Source organism: Anticarsia gemmatalis, chromosome 16 (assembly GCF_050436995.1).
Source record: "Anticarsia gemmatalis isolate Benzon Research Colony breed Stoneville strain chromosome 16, ilAntGemm2 primary, whole genome shotgun sequence".
In the NCBI taxonomy this organism is placed as follows: Eukaryota; Metazoa; Arthropoda; class Insecta; order Lepidoptera; family Erebidae; genus Anticarsia; species Anticarsia gemmatalis.
This window is the reverse complement of record NC_134760.1, coordinates 5,868,877-5,889,469: the sequence shown is the minus strand read 5'-3', so window position 1 is coordinate 5,889,469 and position 20,593 is coordinate 5,868,877. Positions and strand designations below refer to the sequence as shown.

General features: G+C 36.2%; 1 protein-coding gene across 2 annotated transcripts in view; it reads left to right on the top strand.

Moving 5' to 3' along the window:
* LOC142979472 (monocarboxylate transporter 4-like) overlaps positions 1-20,593 on the top strand; it is an 80,607-nt gene that overhangs the window by 45,750 nt on the left and 14,264 nt on the right. For both annotated transcript variants that reach the window (XM_076124388.1, XM_076124389.1), the window contains exons 2-3: positions 13,682-14,032; positions 17,358-17,527. In XM_076124388.1, coding sequence (XP_075980503.1) covers positions 17,404-17,527 — 124 coding nt within the window. In that variant the 5' untranslated portion in view covers positions 13,682-14,032; positions 17,358-17,403. The remainder of the gene's footprint in view (positions 1-13,681; positions 14,033-17,357; positions 17,528-20,593) is intronic.

The following is a 20,593-nucleotide window of genomic DNA, read 5'->3' as shown; positions in this document are numbered from 1 at the left end:
TTAGCGCCGACTCAACAGGGATAAGCCCGGAATATAGGATGACTTGTTTCGGCAATGTTGTGTATGAATTTCCAGGGAAATTAATTGTTTAGTGGTTTATTATTGTTCTGGGTAGAAAGGATTAAAGAACGCTGAGTTAATTGCTGTAATTTTGTTTTTAATGTATCTATTGCTACAGTATAACGCGATTTGCGTTCAGCGCCTCTAGCGGGCGCCGCAGTACCTATTTTGGCAGTACATTTTAGACGTCAAACTTTCAATGCTCGATAATACCGACCGTAGAGAAAATTGTGCTTCGGAAACGAAGAAAAAAAGTATTTTGAAACAAATGGAATAAATTATAATGTTTACCCAAATATCTTGTTTTTCTAACGAATGACATTAAGGGCGTCGCTTAATTTGTTATTGTGACATAAACTAAACGCGTTGATCAATTTCGGTACAGAAAATAATCAATCACGGCAGTGTAGTCATTAGATGATATTTATAGTGGATGTTGCAAATGAGTCTACTAGCTTATTCGAACAAATTCATCATTTTTGCGAGAAGTATCGTTTTATTTGCGCACTATGTCCTTCTAGTTACATTATGTTCTATGAGTAATGAGCTTGTATATATATCACCTAACTATGTATATATTTACTCAGAGCATCACACCTGTTATACCCGAAGGTGTGGGCTGAGGTTAAACACCCACGTTATGCCATTAATATTGTCGGTCCCATGTAATAGGGGGTGGGCCCTATAGCTGTATATACCGGGCACCGTAATAATCATCTCTATCACACGATTGTCGCTCTTCATAATGTTTGTGCTATACGGACAAGTCATTTGCTTTTAACATTTCAAATTAAATCTTTAAAACGTTTATATTTATTGGTGCACATATATTTATTTTTCGGTGCCCAACTTGTCATTTGAAATTCTTGGCTTTTTTTTGGTTTGTTAGAGTCATGAAGGGCTTTCTGGGTTCCTTAGAACTTGATCTTTATACAGTTTATTACTTTGTTTTGTACTTAAAAAGGATTTTTCCTAACGCTTAACGGTTTGTTTAATTTCAGGTGTGTAGAAGTTTTCATCAACAGTAATTTCCTATACAACATACTAACTTTAACGCAATATTGAAGTACGCGTCTGTTACGTCTGTTTAAAAACCCCCAATTAAGACACATAGAAGATAAAAGGTGTTTATCTACACCTAAGACATTCCCGAAGCTTTATTTAAACGACGTAAAAGAAGAAATATAAAAGACAAAACGCGGTTATAATTGAGCAAGTGAAATACTAAAATAAACACCGCAGACCAATTAGTCAAATGTCGTAAAGCGTTGTTAATCAAAAATGTAGATTGTTATTTGTAATCCCTTTAGGTGCACTGAGCCCAGTCGTTATCTGTAGCGGTGTTCATTATTGATTACACTGACGGTAATCGTGTTGATACATAGCGCGTCTTAACTAGGTATCGAGTTCTATGTGACGTGTTATGTTGCGCAATTAACAGTAATTTAATATTTAGTTGAATTCTAATTATTTATTTACTTAGAGATCGTAAATTGATTTCTCTAAACAGTTTATTAGATTTAACTTGTATATTATGCATCCATTAAAAAAAATGTTGCTGGACTTCGCCGCATTCTTTGTTGTTGTTTATCTCACTTAAGTTACGAAAAACGATGTATTTAATCGTACACAGATTAATATTGCAATCAAGATGTCATTTCGCATGATGTAATTTGAAGGTTCCAGTTAATCATTGCATCCATCTGTGCATCGAATAATGTCTACATTACATCGGTAATAAGCACTGTTTAAAGGTAGAAAGTGAATTAAACATACAGATTGATTGGCCACTCTTTATCGAAATGTCAACACGAACGATGCAGGCACGTCTCACGATTCTCACACTTGGAGAACATAAGCGAAAATTAATCGATTCGAAGTATCCCAAATGTCAGATAATTCAGACAGAAAAACAAGATGGCCGATACAATACGTGGGCACAATTCCTTTTATACCTTTTTTCACGGCTTCGTAATTATCACATGTCATCGCAATAATTACTGGCCGTCAGACAAATAAGTGTGTAATTGCTCACGTAATAATAGGAAAAAAATATTGCCACTAAATTAATTACTAAATTGGACTTTCAGCTTTGTTCGCGAACTTTGGTATTTCTTTTATAGCACGTTTTTTGGACGCAATTACTAATGTGGTAGCGCGATTACGAACTTTTGGAGTATAGCGCTCGTATCGGTCAAACGTCAAACTTTTGACAGTTTTCGGTATTTCGATTTGCAAAATAATTTTAGTAAACCTGCGAGTGGTTATATTTTTCTACGTCAATATGACTACGTGTTACTAAAAAATATTTACTTATTACTAACAATCTTGGTTCTTTGTTGAATACTTAAAATAATATATTGTAACTATCTATGGAAGAGAATATAATTATATATGTTCTCTAGTATCTGGCTACCCGTATGTAAAAAAGCGTGATATTATGAATGCAGTAAAAATATTTTTACAATGTTAAGTATTCTACAGGAATATAATAAATTCTCAGTTTATACAACAAACGTTGATATTGCCCCTAATATGACAAAGTCCTATCGTCCGACATTGCTAAAAGAGATCCGAGATAGAATCCCTAACAAAAACATTAAAGCTGGGGGTTGAACTTTTTGTTCATTAGTTACATAGTTAGGACGATGAACTAGATAATCCTTAGTTGCAATTAGAGTAGCTAACTACTTGCTCTACCGTTCACGTTACTTGTATAATACGTGTTTATGAAAATAAGAACTAATTAGTGCTTTTCTTTTGTGTATAAAATAAAGTATGACTTATTTATATCAATGTTTTCTCTATTTAGAGAATCTGTAATAAAATATTGCGATATTAATTTACATGTTTAATCCAGCCATTTATAAATATATAATGTTGGTGTATAGACAGCCCGTAACCATTAATAGCCAGACCCCAATTTTGGGCAGTCTCATGGCTTCGAGGATAACTCAGGAATTTATTAAAGCGGACGAGTTTCATTCCCCGTTAGCAAACAACATTTACCATCAAATATCTTTTCCCAAAGATCCTTTTAAAAATAATAATTTACCAAAAAGTAATCTCAGAAGAACCCTTCAATGAATTAAATAGCTTATTACGAGAGCTTTCATAAACTTGTAATCATAATTATTATTTGCAAGACAAATAATGGGCTTTTTAAATTAATTTGCTCAATTTATACAGGCTTATAAACATAAATACGCTTTGGTGGTATTAAAAGAGAACATTTATTCAAATTAGAACAACTCCTCTTTTCCCAACTCGTTGTGATAGTCGAAGTTTACCATCATTTGGCAAAGTTATTACCTTTGTAACAAAACAAAACAATGTAATAAATTCACAAACTTTCATAAAAGAAAATAAATTGTGTGAAGGATGTGACATCCCTAGTAAATAGAAACCGAGTTGTCACTCAAAGTGTCTTTTTATCTTTGTTTGAGTAAATCCCTAATTGGATGGGCTTCACCCATAGAAATAGCGAGTTTAATGAAGTTTCACAGTGCATTAGCGGCGAAGTTTAATAACACCTCGCCGGCCACCGACAGCCAGCGTCATAGAATTTAAACTTTAGATTATCAATTAACCTCTGAACTGTTTTCATTTAAATTATTATAAACTTTAACAACTTCCGATGAATGAAATAGACATTTTTAAGAACAAAAACAAGCGTTCAATTGATTTAACTTTTCTATAACTTGGCTTTTATTTCCACTTTGAGGAAATTGTGATAAGTATTCGTAAAATTGCCTTTCACAATTTTATTGTTCACTTTTATATCTTATTTGCTAGAACTGTATCTTTTGCCGTCGCACGTAAATTTAATTTAATGACAATGCGTAAAGTTATACGACAAATGATACAAGAAAGGCAACAATACGCGGTGGCATTACGGTATGCAAACATCATTATTATATGATATATTCGCGTATTACAAACGCCATTACCTCTTACCAAATATGTCGACGAAAATGATATATACTTATTTGAAAGAGGTGAAGTGTGAACGTACACGCGAATAATAAGTTTCTCTATTTTATCTACGAGGGAAGAAATAATAAAAAATATGAACGAGCTCGTACAAAGCTTTAACCTCACGTTAAGGAGTCGGGTCCGCCTATTTATATAGAAATACGAGTATGGGGTATGTTATTATCTGGGCTTGTCGTGATATCATGTAATCTGGGGATCCCACTCTTTCCACGTCACCCTCAAATCCTTTTCTTTCTTATTGTCAGCTGTCTACTTAAGTCTCCTATAAGCTTTCCTTCTTTAAGTTATTCAGTAGTTTCAGTTTTATAGCAGGCAATCATTTTCGCAGTAAATTTCCTGCATTTTACGGGTATCGTAGAAAATCACTTCCACTTTGAGTTTCTTCTATATTGCTACTTAAGTTTTATATGTTTTGACTAATTAATACAATATAACAAATCGTAACGGATTGATAAAACACTGGCTTGAGAACAGGCGAACAATCCCTTTCTATCTATCCCTTAAGTTTGAAATTTTATAAAATACGGATCTAAGAAAAGCTCGTCAGATTGTAGAATATGATTAGGCATTTTTTCACAACCACTCTTTAGCCTTCTAAGCAAACATTATACAATCATTAATAATACTACTGCAATATAAATAGGAAGTAAAAAACGAGATCAAAACAGATTGTTTGCCACACACTACGCTGTGTGCGTAGGAGTTGGTACTAGTGATTGTTGCGACTAGGGCGTGGCTGTCCCGCCTTCCATTCAAATACCACCTATTGTACACTTTATACAAGCCATCTTCGACTTATATGTGATACTTCCTACGTGCACTACTGCATAAATATCAAAGTGAATGCCGTAACATATTGTTGACTTCCGGCTCGAATTAAAATTAGATTATTACTTTTTTTTATCGCAGATTCTATTACAAATATATAATATGCTCACAGAAATTTTAAAGCAAGAAGAGATTATTTTCGCCGAATGAAACTTCTTATAAAGTGAAAAAAAAACTAAGGAATTTACACACGATTCACTCTTCGACAGACTTTTAAAATCTGAATTCTGCTTCTCTCTTGACCTCTCGTTCAGTGGGTTAAGCAAATAATAAAAAAATATTAAAGTATTATTATAAGTCGCAAAAATAACAAGCAACTTTCACGTAAGCATATTAATGAAACTCTTACTTAAAACAAGGAAAACCTACTAAAACATTAAACTGAGTAAAAGCAACCGCACCAAAGCGGCAAAGGTACAAACACTTCGTCATGTGTTATGACACCGCGACACAACCCCAATTAATTGAAACGCCTCATGACGTTACGTATTTTATATTCATAGAATATAGGCTTGAATAAACCATAGAATATATTAGCAACTAATCTTCTCGAATATTACTCGTATGCCTGTTTATTCCGCAAAGGGGATTATACCGATGTTAACTGCCTCTGTGGCGCAGTAGCGCGATTCTTTACAATCGGTACTATGAAAATTTTACATTTAAAATGCACTGCAAAAATTGTTCTTACGACTTCCACTAGAGGCGCTGATAAAATTTTAATACAAATTTCTGGATTGCCACTAGATAGACATAGAGGCAGAGAATCGCGCTACAGTCAGTAAGGTGTCCGACTTCTGATCATGAGGTCACAGGATCGATTTCCGGGTTGCTTCCAAAGTAGTATTGAAATTTTCTAATTTATTGAGCTGTGTTACTTGCTTGGTAAATGGCAATAGATAGCCCCCTATTACATGGGACTATCATAGTTAACAACGAAATATGAGTGTATCATACACCTCTACCTAAACCTTCGGGTATAATAGGCGTGATATTATGTATGTGTAGGACTATACTGGGTAATGTAAGGAACATCGTTATACAACCTAGCTCTCCGGAAGAAGTTACCCAACTGTAAAAGTGTTCGTGTAAACTTAAATTTCGTTTCCAAAGCTGCGATAGAAAGTTCCACGAGTCTACGAGTGTAACGGTGAAATGGTCATAATTATGTTAGCTTTGCTACCGAGTTTGGCTTCAAATGTGATAAAAGAACATCGCCGTACGTGATCGTTAGTGTCGTTTTTAATGTATTGCTAGCTTTTGGATAGGTTTTAAAGAAGTAAAGAGGTAAGCGGGAAAGATGTAAAATGTTTCTATTTAAACCGGAATCACGAAAACATCAAATGAATAAGTTTTTGTGATCATTGACTTATTTTCAAAACAAAAGGCATTGTTCATGTTTAGGTTCATTAAAGACTATTTTAAATAACTAACGGTTATAAGTTTGGAAGGATCGTTCCAAGTAGCGTTCCCTGGTCGCTGCCTACCCCCATGTCAAGAAGACGTGATTTTATGTATGTATGTAACGAGTAAAAAAATACTATGGTACTTGTAGTTCCGGAGAACAATCCTGCAAAGAAACAAACAAAATTTTCCACTTTATGCGACTATAGAGTCGTCAGCAATAAACCTGCCAACTTAGCAATAGCATTGCTGTTTGGCATTGTCCTTGGCGAGCGTAGGAAGTGTCACGTTACGATTTATTGCGAGGAAATAGAAACAAACAAATGGATACAAACGTACAAATGGAGGCTGACAACAACGTAGGAAAGTTTCGGAATCACTGCCGCTAGATATTATCGCGTGGTTACAAATTATAGCAAATTGTAATTCTCTACAGTCTATACTATCGGTATTGGTAGAATTTGACAAATGTACTACAAAAATAGACCCCACCTAGAAACTCTGATCCGATTTACATACAACATTTATCGATAGTTCCTTGTAAGAAATCACCTCTTAAGTTTGTCATTCTTTTGTTAACACTAAAATGTCAGACGAAGAATATTTTCTAGAGCTACATTCCTCTGAAAGGTCCATTTAAAGAAGCACTTTTATTTTTTGAATATTTCTTTCGTCTATATTAAGACTTGTTTCTTTGTATACAATATACATGTTTCATCTTGCAAGAACTTTGCCCCACTCCATAATTTTCAAAGAGTCATTCATATAAACCACACGCACAGCAGTAAGTCATTATGTTAACAGTCTTCAAAGCAACTCGTAAATCCCAATCTAAAGGGTATAAACTCACGTAAAATTTACGTTTATGCAGCGTTATTATGGACGTAATTTACAGGCTGCATACACGAGAGTATTTGACAAGACAAGGTGCTTACATTACAGAAGATTGTCACAGGCAGTAAGAGTAAGGCGTAGCTATTAGAGACTAAGATCGTAAACACGTATTTATTGTACAGTTTAATCATGATATATTGTGAAAAAGGTTTGAATATACAGATATTTTTTCCGCCGCTGTGCCGTTATTTATAATTCCAAAGATACGTATGCACTTTAAAGATGAGACGCAAATGAGATTTAAACCTTTAGTGTTTTTACACCATGCCGCCTTTTTTGGCCCTTATGACAATTTCATTTTCATATTTGCAAATTAAAAGCCTGTAATATATTAACATTACCATATTCCCCAAGGTTTGACATTACTACGTGACATGTATATCAAATAATCCCGCGCTAGGCCCGGGGGTCAATTGTTCGTCCTCATAAAACGTTTCATAGTGTCACATAACGCGGTTTATGATCTTAATTTCGCTTTAGCATGTTGTTGGCAGTCTGTAATTTACAAAAACAAGCGCTTTCGGTCTCCGTCAACAATAATATTTTGAATACATAACGCCTTGTAATACGTCTCCTAAAAAATGCCTAGTTTTTGAATATGTTTGCTTTATATTATTGTGTAAAACGATAAGGTTCCTAAGATAGGATAGTTAGATACCAATGGATGAGGCATCAAGCCTAAAGAAGGATCAATGGATTACAAATGAAAGAGATAGAGAAGAACACGATTCATTCTGTGCCTCGATTCTCTACTACTATCGACTACCGACAACCGAACTGTCATCGAGAAATTTTGTATGAAAATCTGATAAGCGCCTCTGGCGGATGTCGTAAGAAACATTTTGGCAGTACATTCTAAATGTCAAAATTTCGATAGCTAGCCGGTTGTCGGTAGTCGATAGTGGTAGAGAATCGAGGTACTGTACCGCGATTCTGTACAACTATCGACTACCGACAACCGGCTAGCTATCGAAATTTTGACATTTAGAATGTACTGCCAAAATGTTTCCTACGACACCCGTCAGAGGCGCTGATCAGATTTTCATACAAAATTTCTCGATGACAGTTCGGTTGTCGGTAGTCGATAGTAGTAGAGAATCGAGGCACTGATGCAGTATCTTAGTATACGGGCAACCGGATAATTTGTTAGGAAATCTCCCGCTTGGTTATTACGAAACGATACAATACGCATCTCAAATTATAATAATTACGTACATACATTATGCTTGGTTTCAATGGAGGCTGAAATCATAAAACGCCGATTGTTTACGAAAGTTTTTTGCTTCCATCACTTTATTTGAAATACACTAATTCCATACACTCATCAGTTATGCCCTTTCTGTTAGAAAACTTATAGCAGTGTTTAAATACTTACCCTCTTACTCATAAACACACTACAAACCTATTTTAGTTAGAAGGCTACTAAAATATGTTTTCTCTTTTTCATTTCGCTAAAGAGTGAAAGAAACAAAACTCTTTATAAGCCTTTCATAACTTCATATATTTCTATGACACTATATCTTTAATTGCACGCAAATGCTAAAATTTAAATCAATGGTAAAACTAAAACCATTTAACCGGTAACAAACCGTTGACTTTACTGTTATGTGCTATAGTTTCACAATGTACCACATAATGTACTTTAAATACTGTTTCGGCTATTTATTTATACGACTATTACTTAAATTAGGACTTTAGGGAGTGAAACTATACACAGTTTGCGGTTCGCTGGCCTCGGCTATTAAAGTAAAAAACCTTGTTTTTACATTACATTTCATACTATTTTACTTTTGAATAAAGAGCGAGCTAATTTGGCAAATATGTGTGGAGTTTGTTGAGCAAAAACGTCGGTGTAGCTTATTTTAGAAATAAAAATTACGAGTTTATATTCTAATAGGATATTTAACTGTTGTTTCAGGCAGGTATAACTGTAAATATGAATAAATTTATATCTTAAGGGACACATTTAACTCATAATTTTATTATCTCGGTACGTATATGCGATAAATTCAGCAGACATACAGTTTAAAAGTTGGTCAATAATTTTATAGTTACTGTCAAATTGATTTGATCTAGCCGTTGAAAATTCGCTCTTAAAGTCACCAGAAACGTGCCCTTTGAATCACCAAGACGGTCAGCTCAAATACTACCATGGGGCCACCAATTAATAAAATTTTCGCCTTAAGGTTGCTAAATTCCGCCTCGTTTACTAACAATTTAGAATCTTGATTTTAGGCTAAGCCATTTTAAAAGCGAACTTTTATCTTCTGCTAAACTTTTCGGGGAGTATTAAACCGTATAGTACCGTGTCTATAACAGTCAAACTATTGCGAGATAAGACTGAAATATTCTGCTCATACGTATTGTTTGCGCAAGTCCGACCGCTGTGAGTGAACACGTAAATGTTCCATCAATCTGAAATCCGACAAACACATCGCTGTATCAGCTAGCTTGCCGCAAACCACGTACCGAATACCAAAACTACTACAGAGGTCTACTGCTCATCATGTGTTAGTTTCTAGTCCTGAAACGAATAAAGCGTAACTATTTGGACAAAAGACTACTTAGCAGTAGCTAGTACTACTACGTACTACCTGAAAACACAAGACTTACTGCGGATTCTTTTGTGTAACTATTCAGGATGAGGAAACTATATGTGGCATAAAAGAGTTGTGCTACAACTTAAACTTAAAGGATGGGATATCGATACGTTATCCAAAGTACAATTAACTAGACTATTTCTAAGGCTCTGATCACGGAAAAATTAGCTTACGTCCGCATCTAGAACGCCTACGGTATATCGGAATGTATGGATTATAATATATTATTAACAGCAGCGTCTCGACGAGTCCCAGCAACATCCCATTTCATTTCATAAACACCTCTCACGTTAAAGTACCTCAACTCTAAAAAGGCGTATGTACTCACATTAGTTAAAAGCTTACCCTCTTTGGCTCAGTAATCCAACAACAAAAATAAACGGTGTATAAATGTTGGTATAATGTGATGCCGTGCTTCCCACGTTATGCAAATGTGACGATTACACTGTCATCTTCTAAGATGGCTTTTGCTGAAACTGTCATTTAAGTTTACACGTACGCTTGCACCGAGTTGAGCCATCGGTTATTTGTTCAACATGTCTCTTCTACATGAATAAATCTGTAAGGATGCATAAATCTAGTCGTAATTTAATAAACTATTATGTGTTCACAGACAAGATGTTGCTTTGCCTTCCAATAAACTTTGATTTATAGAGATTCCACTGAATACTAAACGTTAAGCGACAAAAATGTTGATCTACAACTTATATTTATTTATCCCTGAGAGTTGCATCAACCGGTCATTACATTCTTATGATACCTCTAATCGAGTACTAAATCAACCGTATCTACCTCTCCCAACATCCATAACTATTAACCAGATCGTAACGAACGATATTAAACATCTCAGAATTTCATTAGATCATTATATTGCGCACACGCAATGAGCCCGCCGTTATTACTGCGTTTTATGTGCAGGAAGCACCTCTAATTAGGTCTCCAACGCTACACAACATTTACATTCATAAGCTTCTATAAATAGTCTGTGTTATTAAAACGGCTTTACTCTATCCGCACCTCCGTCTGTTATTTCATTAAAATAATCCTATCAAACGAATTTACAGAACTTTACCCAACTGCGGTTATTAGAGGAATTGGAAAACTCTTTCAGCCGGGAACTAAAATATCGCTCTAACAATTATAGTTTTCCACTTAAAACTACGCTTTGTTAGTTCTAAAAAGGGAAATAAAAAAATCATTGTTACACTCTGTACCTAGTAAGTTTGTTAAGAAAAATCGCAAACTCGATGTTCCACTCTCGCATCTAACTTTTTATTTACGTACTCCTTTTATGGTAGAAAAAAAAAACTTTTTGCAAGACGAGCGTTCAGGGAGAGATCCTCACGCAAAAAGTGTCGACGAACAACGGCACAAATGTCCCAGTTTTATCATAAAAAGTAATACTTCATCAAGGCGTTGTCTCGACATCAAGAATACTCTTGCCCTCGCTGGTAATAGATGTTCATTCCATTTATGTCAGTAATACTTGGAGTAAATAGTTGCCTACAAATCATATAAACTATTAAGTTTTACGAATGGTGGCCAATAATTTAAGAGGGCTTTGGAAAAAGCTTAGCGTACATTGGCATGTGTGACGTCACCGGTAGGCGCCGCCCGCGCCGTCCCCGCAGTGAATAATGGTCTCAATAAATTAAGCGCGTGTCCAGATGTCTTTGAACGAGACCTAAAGGCGTTCTGTACAGATTAATTGTTACAACATTGTATACTAATGCGTGGCTTCTAATTCTGTGACCTCTATATTTATTGCGTATTACCCGCTGTGAGGAAATAGTTAACAAATATTGTTCGTTTTTGTTATGTATATTTACAACACTAAGGGCTAGCTTTCACAGCTTGTGACAATTAACCTGCAAGTTAAGGTGACAGTAAATGTATGAAAAGAACTGACAAAGTTCTCTCTGATAAAATATCTGATAAACATTTAAAAGTGGTAAAATGAAGCCGGGATAAAAGGATATTTTATCATTTAAAGATTTTAAAGCGACCTTATAGTATAAATAAGAACCTGCACTAATTATTTCTTGTATGTTCAGTACTATAGACTTTTGTAAAATAATTTTATTTAAACAAAGTAGATAAAATAGTGTAAGATTAAAATTTCTGCTTAGTACAGTTTAAACAATACGTTTTCAGTACAGCAGATATCAACAGTCCCCTCACGTACTCTCAACCACTACATTAGAGCGTTTAATTACTTAATGTCCGCGCCCATAAACGGCCGCAAAGCTTTAAACATTGAGCAATTAAAAATTTAATATTTTAGTGGAAATAGAGACCCTTTCCCTTAAAATATTAGTACAGCGAATTAAGTTGTTTTGTACTATTTAAGGGTAAGAAAGGCAAAGGGAAGTGATAATTATTCCTTTAGAAGAGTACAGCAGCTGTGAAATATTTAAATAAGTTGTTAAATACTGCTTCCGTGCGATGAGTATTCATAGAATACAGTAGGTATTAAATTGCTTTTACATTAGTTCTTAAGAGCGCATCTGTTGCGTATCTCACTCATTTTCTTTATATTACGAATTCCTTGAGTTTTTCATTTGCTTCTGTGGCCGAGAATCGGAAATGAAAGACGGTGCTTCGCTGGTAATCGTTCTTTTCCCTCTTTTGCTTTCCATAAAGGTAAAAAAAAACTCTTAAAGATAATCTAAATGTGTCTGAACATAACGATGCATAAAACTGGGATCCATTTAAAGCTGCAAAATCCGTAACAATGTTGAAATCTGAAAATTTCGTTTCGCACATTTACACGGAATATTGGCGCGACTAGATGCTGCATCCGGAAAATGTATTCATGAACCGGTCGCCAGAATTTAGCATTGCGATGAGCTGGAGCCCGAGGCGCCAATGTGGAAGTCTTTTCTAAAATATTTTCTTTGGAGCTTAGACACAACGGAGCTTAACTATAAATCGGAGATATTTTATGTATTGTTCAAACTTCACGTACAGAGTCCAAACAGCTGAAGATACACTCGAGCATTTCAGAGCCTTTATTCTACATTCAGTAGTGCAAGCACGAATTTCAAGACTGCAACGAATAAGTGTCGTGTTCGGTTTTGCTAAACCGCAAAGGCCTGGTGCAAATTTACATAACTTAAATGCTACCATACCAAGATCCTTTACCAAAATAAACGAGTAATAGAGGCAGAATACCAATTTAATGCTCGTTACATTTGTTTATATAAACAAGTCGTATGGTGGCAGTTGATTATACACCAATTCCGTCTCGCTAACACAATTCGCGGCGCTCGTCCCGCGGTTACGATCACACTCCATTCTCCCCGCGGCACATTGAATGCAAATTATACTTCAACTAACAACCGAACCGACACTCCGGCCGAGCACGTACACTGGGGTGCTCCACCGTACACATTACATTCAAATTTTAGTCACACACGTCATAAAATAAATGCCGCGTCTAATACGAGATAGCACAAAAATCCGATTTGCCAACCACGTCACTGTGAATAACTCATACGTTAAAGAACTTTTTGAATAATAAAACACCCCTTTTTCTGCTTCATAAAGTGTTAGACGGGAAACAGGTTCTCCTTACGGTTTCATTTTAATCTAAAAGGCAAAACCCACTGACTCATTCATCACCGTATCTCGCGAGCCTTGTGGAATTTTGTACAGCCTCCTTTTGGGACGCAAGGGATAAAATGGGATTTCACAAAATTCAACAACGATCAAAGATCTTGGTGAGCTACGTTAAAGGCGCGTCTATTCTGAATTCATTTATGTTTATCTTTCCAACCAATGCACAATGTTACCGCTTATCTTTATAGGGGTATAAAGCGTTATTATATTTGGAGTACAATACTCCATATTTACATATCATCTGAGCATTGTAATTCACGTATCGTTTTCTTTCGCAGATACCGTGATGCCGGAGGCGGTCGCGAGCGATTAGCGTTGGAGAGATCGAGGGCCGTCACAGAGGATGCGGAAAGTGGTGCAGCGGACATAATACGGCAAAGTGAACATTCAGTGAATATAAAAGTATGCGAAAGTCAAAAAGCTGGACTGTTATCGGGCGGATGCGTGTATAGTGAATACAAAGGGTACAACGTGTAGACAAAGTATGCAAAAGTGAAACGCATAGTGGGTACAGCGGATGTAGGGGATGCGGAAGCGCGGCGTGTGACAGCGCGCGGCCACTAGCGGCGGATGCGGCGAGCCAGCGTGTACAGTGTGAGTGAGGGTCTGGAGCGGTGCGCCTGTGCTAGGTACGTTCTATTGCTCTCCACAAGTCCACACTCACATACCGCCACCTCCAACATCCTAGTCATATGCACCACAAAGGTCAGTGTCATTTCAAACGTTCATGTTTACTAAACAAGTATAAGTTGGTCACAGTGGAGCCAGCGATGCTTCGCTGTCGCAATTCCCGCACTAAACAAACATTTGTTGACTCCGTGTGTTGTAGTTCCATGTTATTACAAGTGAGTTGCAGCAGTTCCCAACTTATATTAGTATTATTTGTTTAAAATGTTTAAAAATAACAATCGGACAAAATAATAATGCAGGAGAATTTTCAAAGTAACGACATAAAAAACATTCCTTATTATTCTTAAGTAATACCATTAGATCTTCAAAGCCCGAATAAAAATCTCTCAAAATAAGTTACTTTGTGAAGAACGGTCGGCACAAGGCGTTGATAAACCGTGCTCTTATTTTAATGAATCCTTAATCGTTACGGAGTGACGTTAAACGTTAAATAATTTTAAAACACGTCCGAGCTGGATAAATTTGTGATGTTCTGATAACTTGACAATTAAGAAACGGATAACCGAGTACAAGTATTTCCAATGAAATAGTCAAGATGGAGTTTATACGTGCTTGTCTATGGCTTAATAAAGGTAGCCGATGTAAAACGGAAACGTTTGAAAAAAGGATTCTCTGGGAATGTTAATTAAAAACATTCCGAAACCAACATTGTATCTTGTTATCTTACGATCAAAAGTTTTTTTACAGTGATAAACTCAATCGAAAATATACGCTGTTGTGATGTGAGTGTATATTAAATTTAAGTACACACATATTCATTAAACAAAATTACGGCGGCGCATTAAAATAAATACGTTACGTTGTCCGCCTCGGATGCAAATGCTAGAATTGTCTGAAGTACTGTGAAACGTGCGATAGTGATGTTGGAAAATGTTTGCTAAAATAACTAAGAATATGACATCACGATTTCAGGTAGGTACGTGAACTGAAGACTTACAATATTATGATATGTATTTTGACTCAGTTAACAGCATAAAGCTGGGACTTTTACGGGCGAAAATATGCACATTTCTGGACAACATTAATAACATATTTTCATATTATAATTGGTAAAAATATATTATCATGAGCTTCAGTTAAAATAAACATGACACCAATAAACTTAAAATGGAAATTGTGTCTTCTGAAAATTTGTAATAAGCTATTTTGGACAATTAAAATAGCGTTCAATTTTAAATCGATGAAAAATGTTGGCGTAAGTTTCTGGAAAGATTGTTTATTGTGTATAAATTCGGGTTAAATTCGAAGCACTGGGGAAATAATCTGGACACACTACGCGGGTGAGTTCAAGCGACCGTACATTGAAAGGGCGTTGACAGATTGAGCGCGATATTTGTGCGTAATTGCGTATATACGTACAGTCAGGTCGATGGAACGCACCACTAACCACACTAACTAACAGTGACGTACGAGTATTTGTTAGTTATATAAAATGTGAAACAATAATACTACCCTGTAACAGTCTTACTAATAATTAAGTTACTCAATTTAATTCCAAAAAAAACGGTGAGTGTAATGTAAAATTGTGTAAAGCGATGCCAGTCACAAGTTAAACAATCGAAAATAAATCAATTTGTTAAAAAAACTAAATTTGATTGCAACGTTAATCCTAGTAAAACTTAAATGGGATCTAACTAAATGAAGTAAAGTGAAAATGCATTTAGCCACTACTTTTGGTATACTTACATACCCGTAAGATGCTTATGCACTTTCGGCAATAGAGCAAGGCGTAATCAGTTATATGCAAATATGCTCAGTCTGTAATTACTCCAGCTAATGCATTACTGCTGATAGAATATTACGTAGCGCTAACTAAACCCTTTGCCGCGATTGATTTAAGATTATTATTACGACTGTCTATAGATTAACGCACAATATCCATTTGGATTACGATCGTAATCAAATGCAAATTGTGTTATTGAATTAAATTGGAAATGTGATGGCACATTTGTAAGATTACTCAAATTACAATATCTATGCATATTGATATTTAATGTAAATGACGTTTCAAATTCAAAACCCCAGATCTTCTCTTCAGAGAGGATCCCCTTCCTGTCTGCGGAAAAGGTAAAAGATCCTGTTTCCTTCATTTAATTTTATAGATACAAATCTACTCTAAATGTTTTTTCCTTATCTAATTAATAACAAAAAAACTAAAACTGACAAAAACAGTTTTAAGGTTCATTTCTAACCAACTTAAACATAGTGAACCGAGCACGAACGATGCACACATCTTCAGCGGTCTTAAAGCCTTCAAACCAGTTAGTCAGATTCAAAAGGGCACAAAGGGCAATCCGCTTTATGAGCTGAATCCCAAGATCATGTTCCGCATTACGGCAAAAATCCGTTTTACCTATAAATTTAGCTCCGGCCTGAATGTACGTAATTGCACCCACGAGGGAGAATCCGATTGTGAATTTGAACGCCGGCTTCTGTGTAAAGTGCATAATTGTTTTTCATCATTTATGGGGCATTGTTCGTGCTGTGACATTACTGAACATGCATTTTATACGGACGATAAGTTTGTTGGTTATAAAGTAGTCACACTGTTTTGTAGTTCTGTGTTGCATTGGAACGTAAATCAGAAAAGCGCATAAATCTATGTAAAGGCAAATATTGTAGAGAGCCATTCATATTGTTTCTCAAACACCGCGTTACAATTTCTATCCATTAACTTTAAATGCGAGTAAATAGTAAGAGGATACTCTTATTTCATTATTGTTTAGCATAAACTTATTTCTTTTTAATACCGTTCGTATTTCTATCAGCCTCATACTTTAAACAATAAACACAACAATTACACAAGTGGAGTTCCCACAGATAAAACCAACAAAATACAATCTCCGTTACTTACTATAAAAACAAATAACTTAAAAGAATTTGTTGGCAAGGCTGTATAGCTCTAGAGTGTAGAATAAACACTCCCCGTTGTTAAAAGTTGAAGTGCTTACAGTAGCACGATTACGAACTTTCAATTCACTAGTAGAAAATACTAAGCGCTATTTAACGAAAGTTTTTTTATAACTCAGTCAAACCCTGACGATATAAATATTGATAAATATAACATTAAAACCTAGGCCTACTGCTGGTAATATACCATAATTTTGTGAAAGAAAAACTATCGAGTTTTTTAGGTAAAATGTAGGTATATTCCATAGGCCGGGTGCCTACACTTTCGGGTTTAACAAGCGTGATGATATAGTTGTATGTGTTTGGTAACGAGCTGTAACGTGAGCGACTATAAGTGGTTTGTTCTGTGTGCAGGTAGCGCGGGCGCGGGTGCGGGTGCGGTTGCAGCCATGGCCGGCTGATGGAGCCGGGCTGGTGGTCGCCGTCGCCGTCGGCCTCGCCGCCGCCGCCGCCCCGCGCCCCGCCGCCGCGTTGCCGATGTCGACAACCCTTCTCCACCAGCTATACCTGCTTGCCTCACTATGGTCAGTATCAACAAAACTATTGTACATTCCATTAAATGAAAATACCTTTCCAAAGGTACCTACATTTTAATTAAAACTGCGTATTGCCTTTTCTAAACGCTGTTTTTTGTAAACGTGAGCTTTTTTTTTATAGTCATGCATTATCATATTATTATACCTATTTAAGTATTCTCTATACTCATAAAGCCAAAACCACGACATTATTCTAAAAAGCACTTGCAGTTTGGTGGTCTCTTAAACTATGCTTGGAATTTGTTCGACTATAAATTTTAAAAAGCGTTGGTTTCACAAACTACGAGTGAATGCACCACGTGTTCGGTTGTGGTTTCAAACAAATATCGTTGCACAGCCAGCTATATCGGAAATGTGCACTACACTTCGTGGTTAAAAATACGGTCCAAGCTTAATATGAATGCAAAAAATAAAACCCAGTATCATGTATACAAATAGAAACAGATTATGTAGTATATTATTGTTGCCTTCTTATTTACTTGTAAAGGATAAAAGGACGCAAGTACAAAATTCTATTGACACCTTTTTGTCTACTTGTTACAAGATAAAGGTCCTAAGAGCGTTTCCGAAAAGAAAATAATGAAGTAGTATTTTTCACAATATAAGAGAGAAGCACGAACTTCCAACCTGCACCCACGAGTTATCGAGATCACGTTCCTCGAATCACACAATTTGTCAGATAAAACTGACATAAAGCACCTTCTGTGCATGTCTAAGCGGAACTAGGGGAGCTGCCATGTTGTGCTCGCATATCATAAAATATCACTTGTTGATCGGCACCCTTATAAATATACCCCTTTCTTTCAAACTTATATCAGAAAAGATGTGTAACGTTTTGCGGTACGGTAACAGTGTTCGAATTAGCATAGTCAAATTCCAATCGTAAAGAGCAAATATTTTTTACAACTCGCTTGTAAAACGAGAGAAATATAAATATTGATATAATCCCAAATCGTAAGTACCTTCGTAACTATTATGTATTAATAAAATACGAGCATTACGTGTTTGATATATTTATTGACAGAGAATGCCAAATCGTTATATGATTAATATATGGCATCTACCATAGAGTAGAAGGAGTTTAGGTGGAGTTTAGGTTCACCACATTTCTCCCCTCCTAACCTCTTAGCTGTTCTGCTGAATATAAGATGCAGCCAACACCTGGTTGAGGTGTCGGCGCCAGACATCGCCGTTGTCGGTGCGGATCTCATAATGAAGTCGGCCTAGACGTCTTGTGATAGTACCAAACTGCCAATGGTGCTTAGCACTCGTGTAGTCACGGGCCTGTACTCGTTCGCCGACTTCCAACTGTCTGACCTTGATCTCTTGATGTTTTGATGTAGTTTTTTTATGGGTGTTTCTAAACATGCAGTGTAATGCTGTTCGAACTTCTCTTCCAAACATTAACTGATAAGGTGTCTGACCATTCAAGTTTGGTGTCCGTCTGAGGCGAGTTTTTACCATGACAAGTTTCTCTTGAAGATTACCCCTTTCTCCCTCTAAGCTTCGTAAGATTCTCTTGACTGTTTGTACGTATCGTTCAGCTTGTCCATTGGTTGCAGGGTGGTATGGAGCAGAGGTTTTGTGCGAAATCATACAGTCTTTTAGAAATTTTTCGAACTCTCCCGATACGAATTGTCGGCCATTGTCTGAGACAAGGAGTAGAGGTGTTCCATAGGTGCAAAATAGTTCTTTCAATTTTTGGATGCACCAAGAGCTTGTCGTTGATTTAGTAGGTATAATCTCTGTCCATTTCGAAAATGCGTCTACAACTATTAAAAGATAGTATCCGTAAACAGGTCCGGCAAAATCAATATGAAGCCTTTGCCAGGGGCCCTTTGGGTGTTCCCAGTGGTGTAGTGGTGCTTTCTCTGGTTCATTTTGTTGTAATCTACATGTTCTACAGGACTTAACTTTTGTTTCGATATCATTGTCAATTCCTTTCCAGTATACAAAACTGCGGGCCAGTAGCTTCATTTTCACAATGCCCGGGTGACCGAGGTGTAGTTCGTCCAGCACTCGTTCGCGTAATGTTTTTGGGATTAAGACTCGCGTTCCTCTTAGTATACATCCATCTTGTAAAGTAAATTCATTATCATTGTAACCGAGCGTTTTAAGTGATCGGCCAGTTTGTAATGCGAGTACTAATGGTGTATAATCGGAATCAATACTTGTCTCTTTCGCTATGATATTTGGGTTGACATCAATGGTATGTATTTGTTGAAGTTGAAAGCTGTAATTCTGGTCCATTTTGTTTGCCTTTGTGTTTTCTACTGGGAACCTGGATAGGTAATCTGCATTTGAGTTGTTAGGCGAAGTTCTGTATTCAATGTTGTAGTCAAATCCAGATAAGAAATGAGCGTAGTGGAATAATCGCATTGTACTCATTGCTGGTAACGTTTGATGTGGGTGGAAAATTATTGTCAGTGGTTTATGGTCTGTCACTAGGATAAATTTTCTACCGTAACAATAATAAAAGAACTTCTTCAATCCCCAGTATATGGCAGTAGCTTCTTTGTCAATTTGGCTGTACTTCTTCTCGCTATCCGATAGTGTTCTGGAAGCGAATGCTATCGGTCTTTCTGATCCATCTGGGAGTCTATGTGATAGTACTGCTCCGATTCCCAGTGGAGATGCGTCTGTTGCAAGAACCAAGGGCCTCTTGGGATCAAAATGTATAAGTACTCTTTCGCTTAGAATTTCTTTTTTAATGTGTATAAAGCTCTGTTCGCATTCTGTAGACCATCGAAAACTAGATTCTTTCTTGAGTAAGTTGTTCAGTGGATTCGTGATCGATGATAGGTTGGGTATAAATTTGTTGTAAAAATTTGCCATTCCAAGAAATGTCCTCAATTCTGCGGTGTTGACTGGGCGTTCTGTTTTAATTATTGCGTTAATCTTTTCTCTGTTTTTGTGTAGACCTTCTTTGTCGATAGTGTGTCCCAAATAGTCGATGCTTGTTTTGAAAAAGTGGCACTTATTTTTGTTTACTCGTAGGTTACTTTCTTTTAGTTTGTCTAACACGAGCTTAAGTCTCAGTAGTAATTGTTCTTT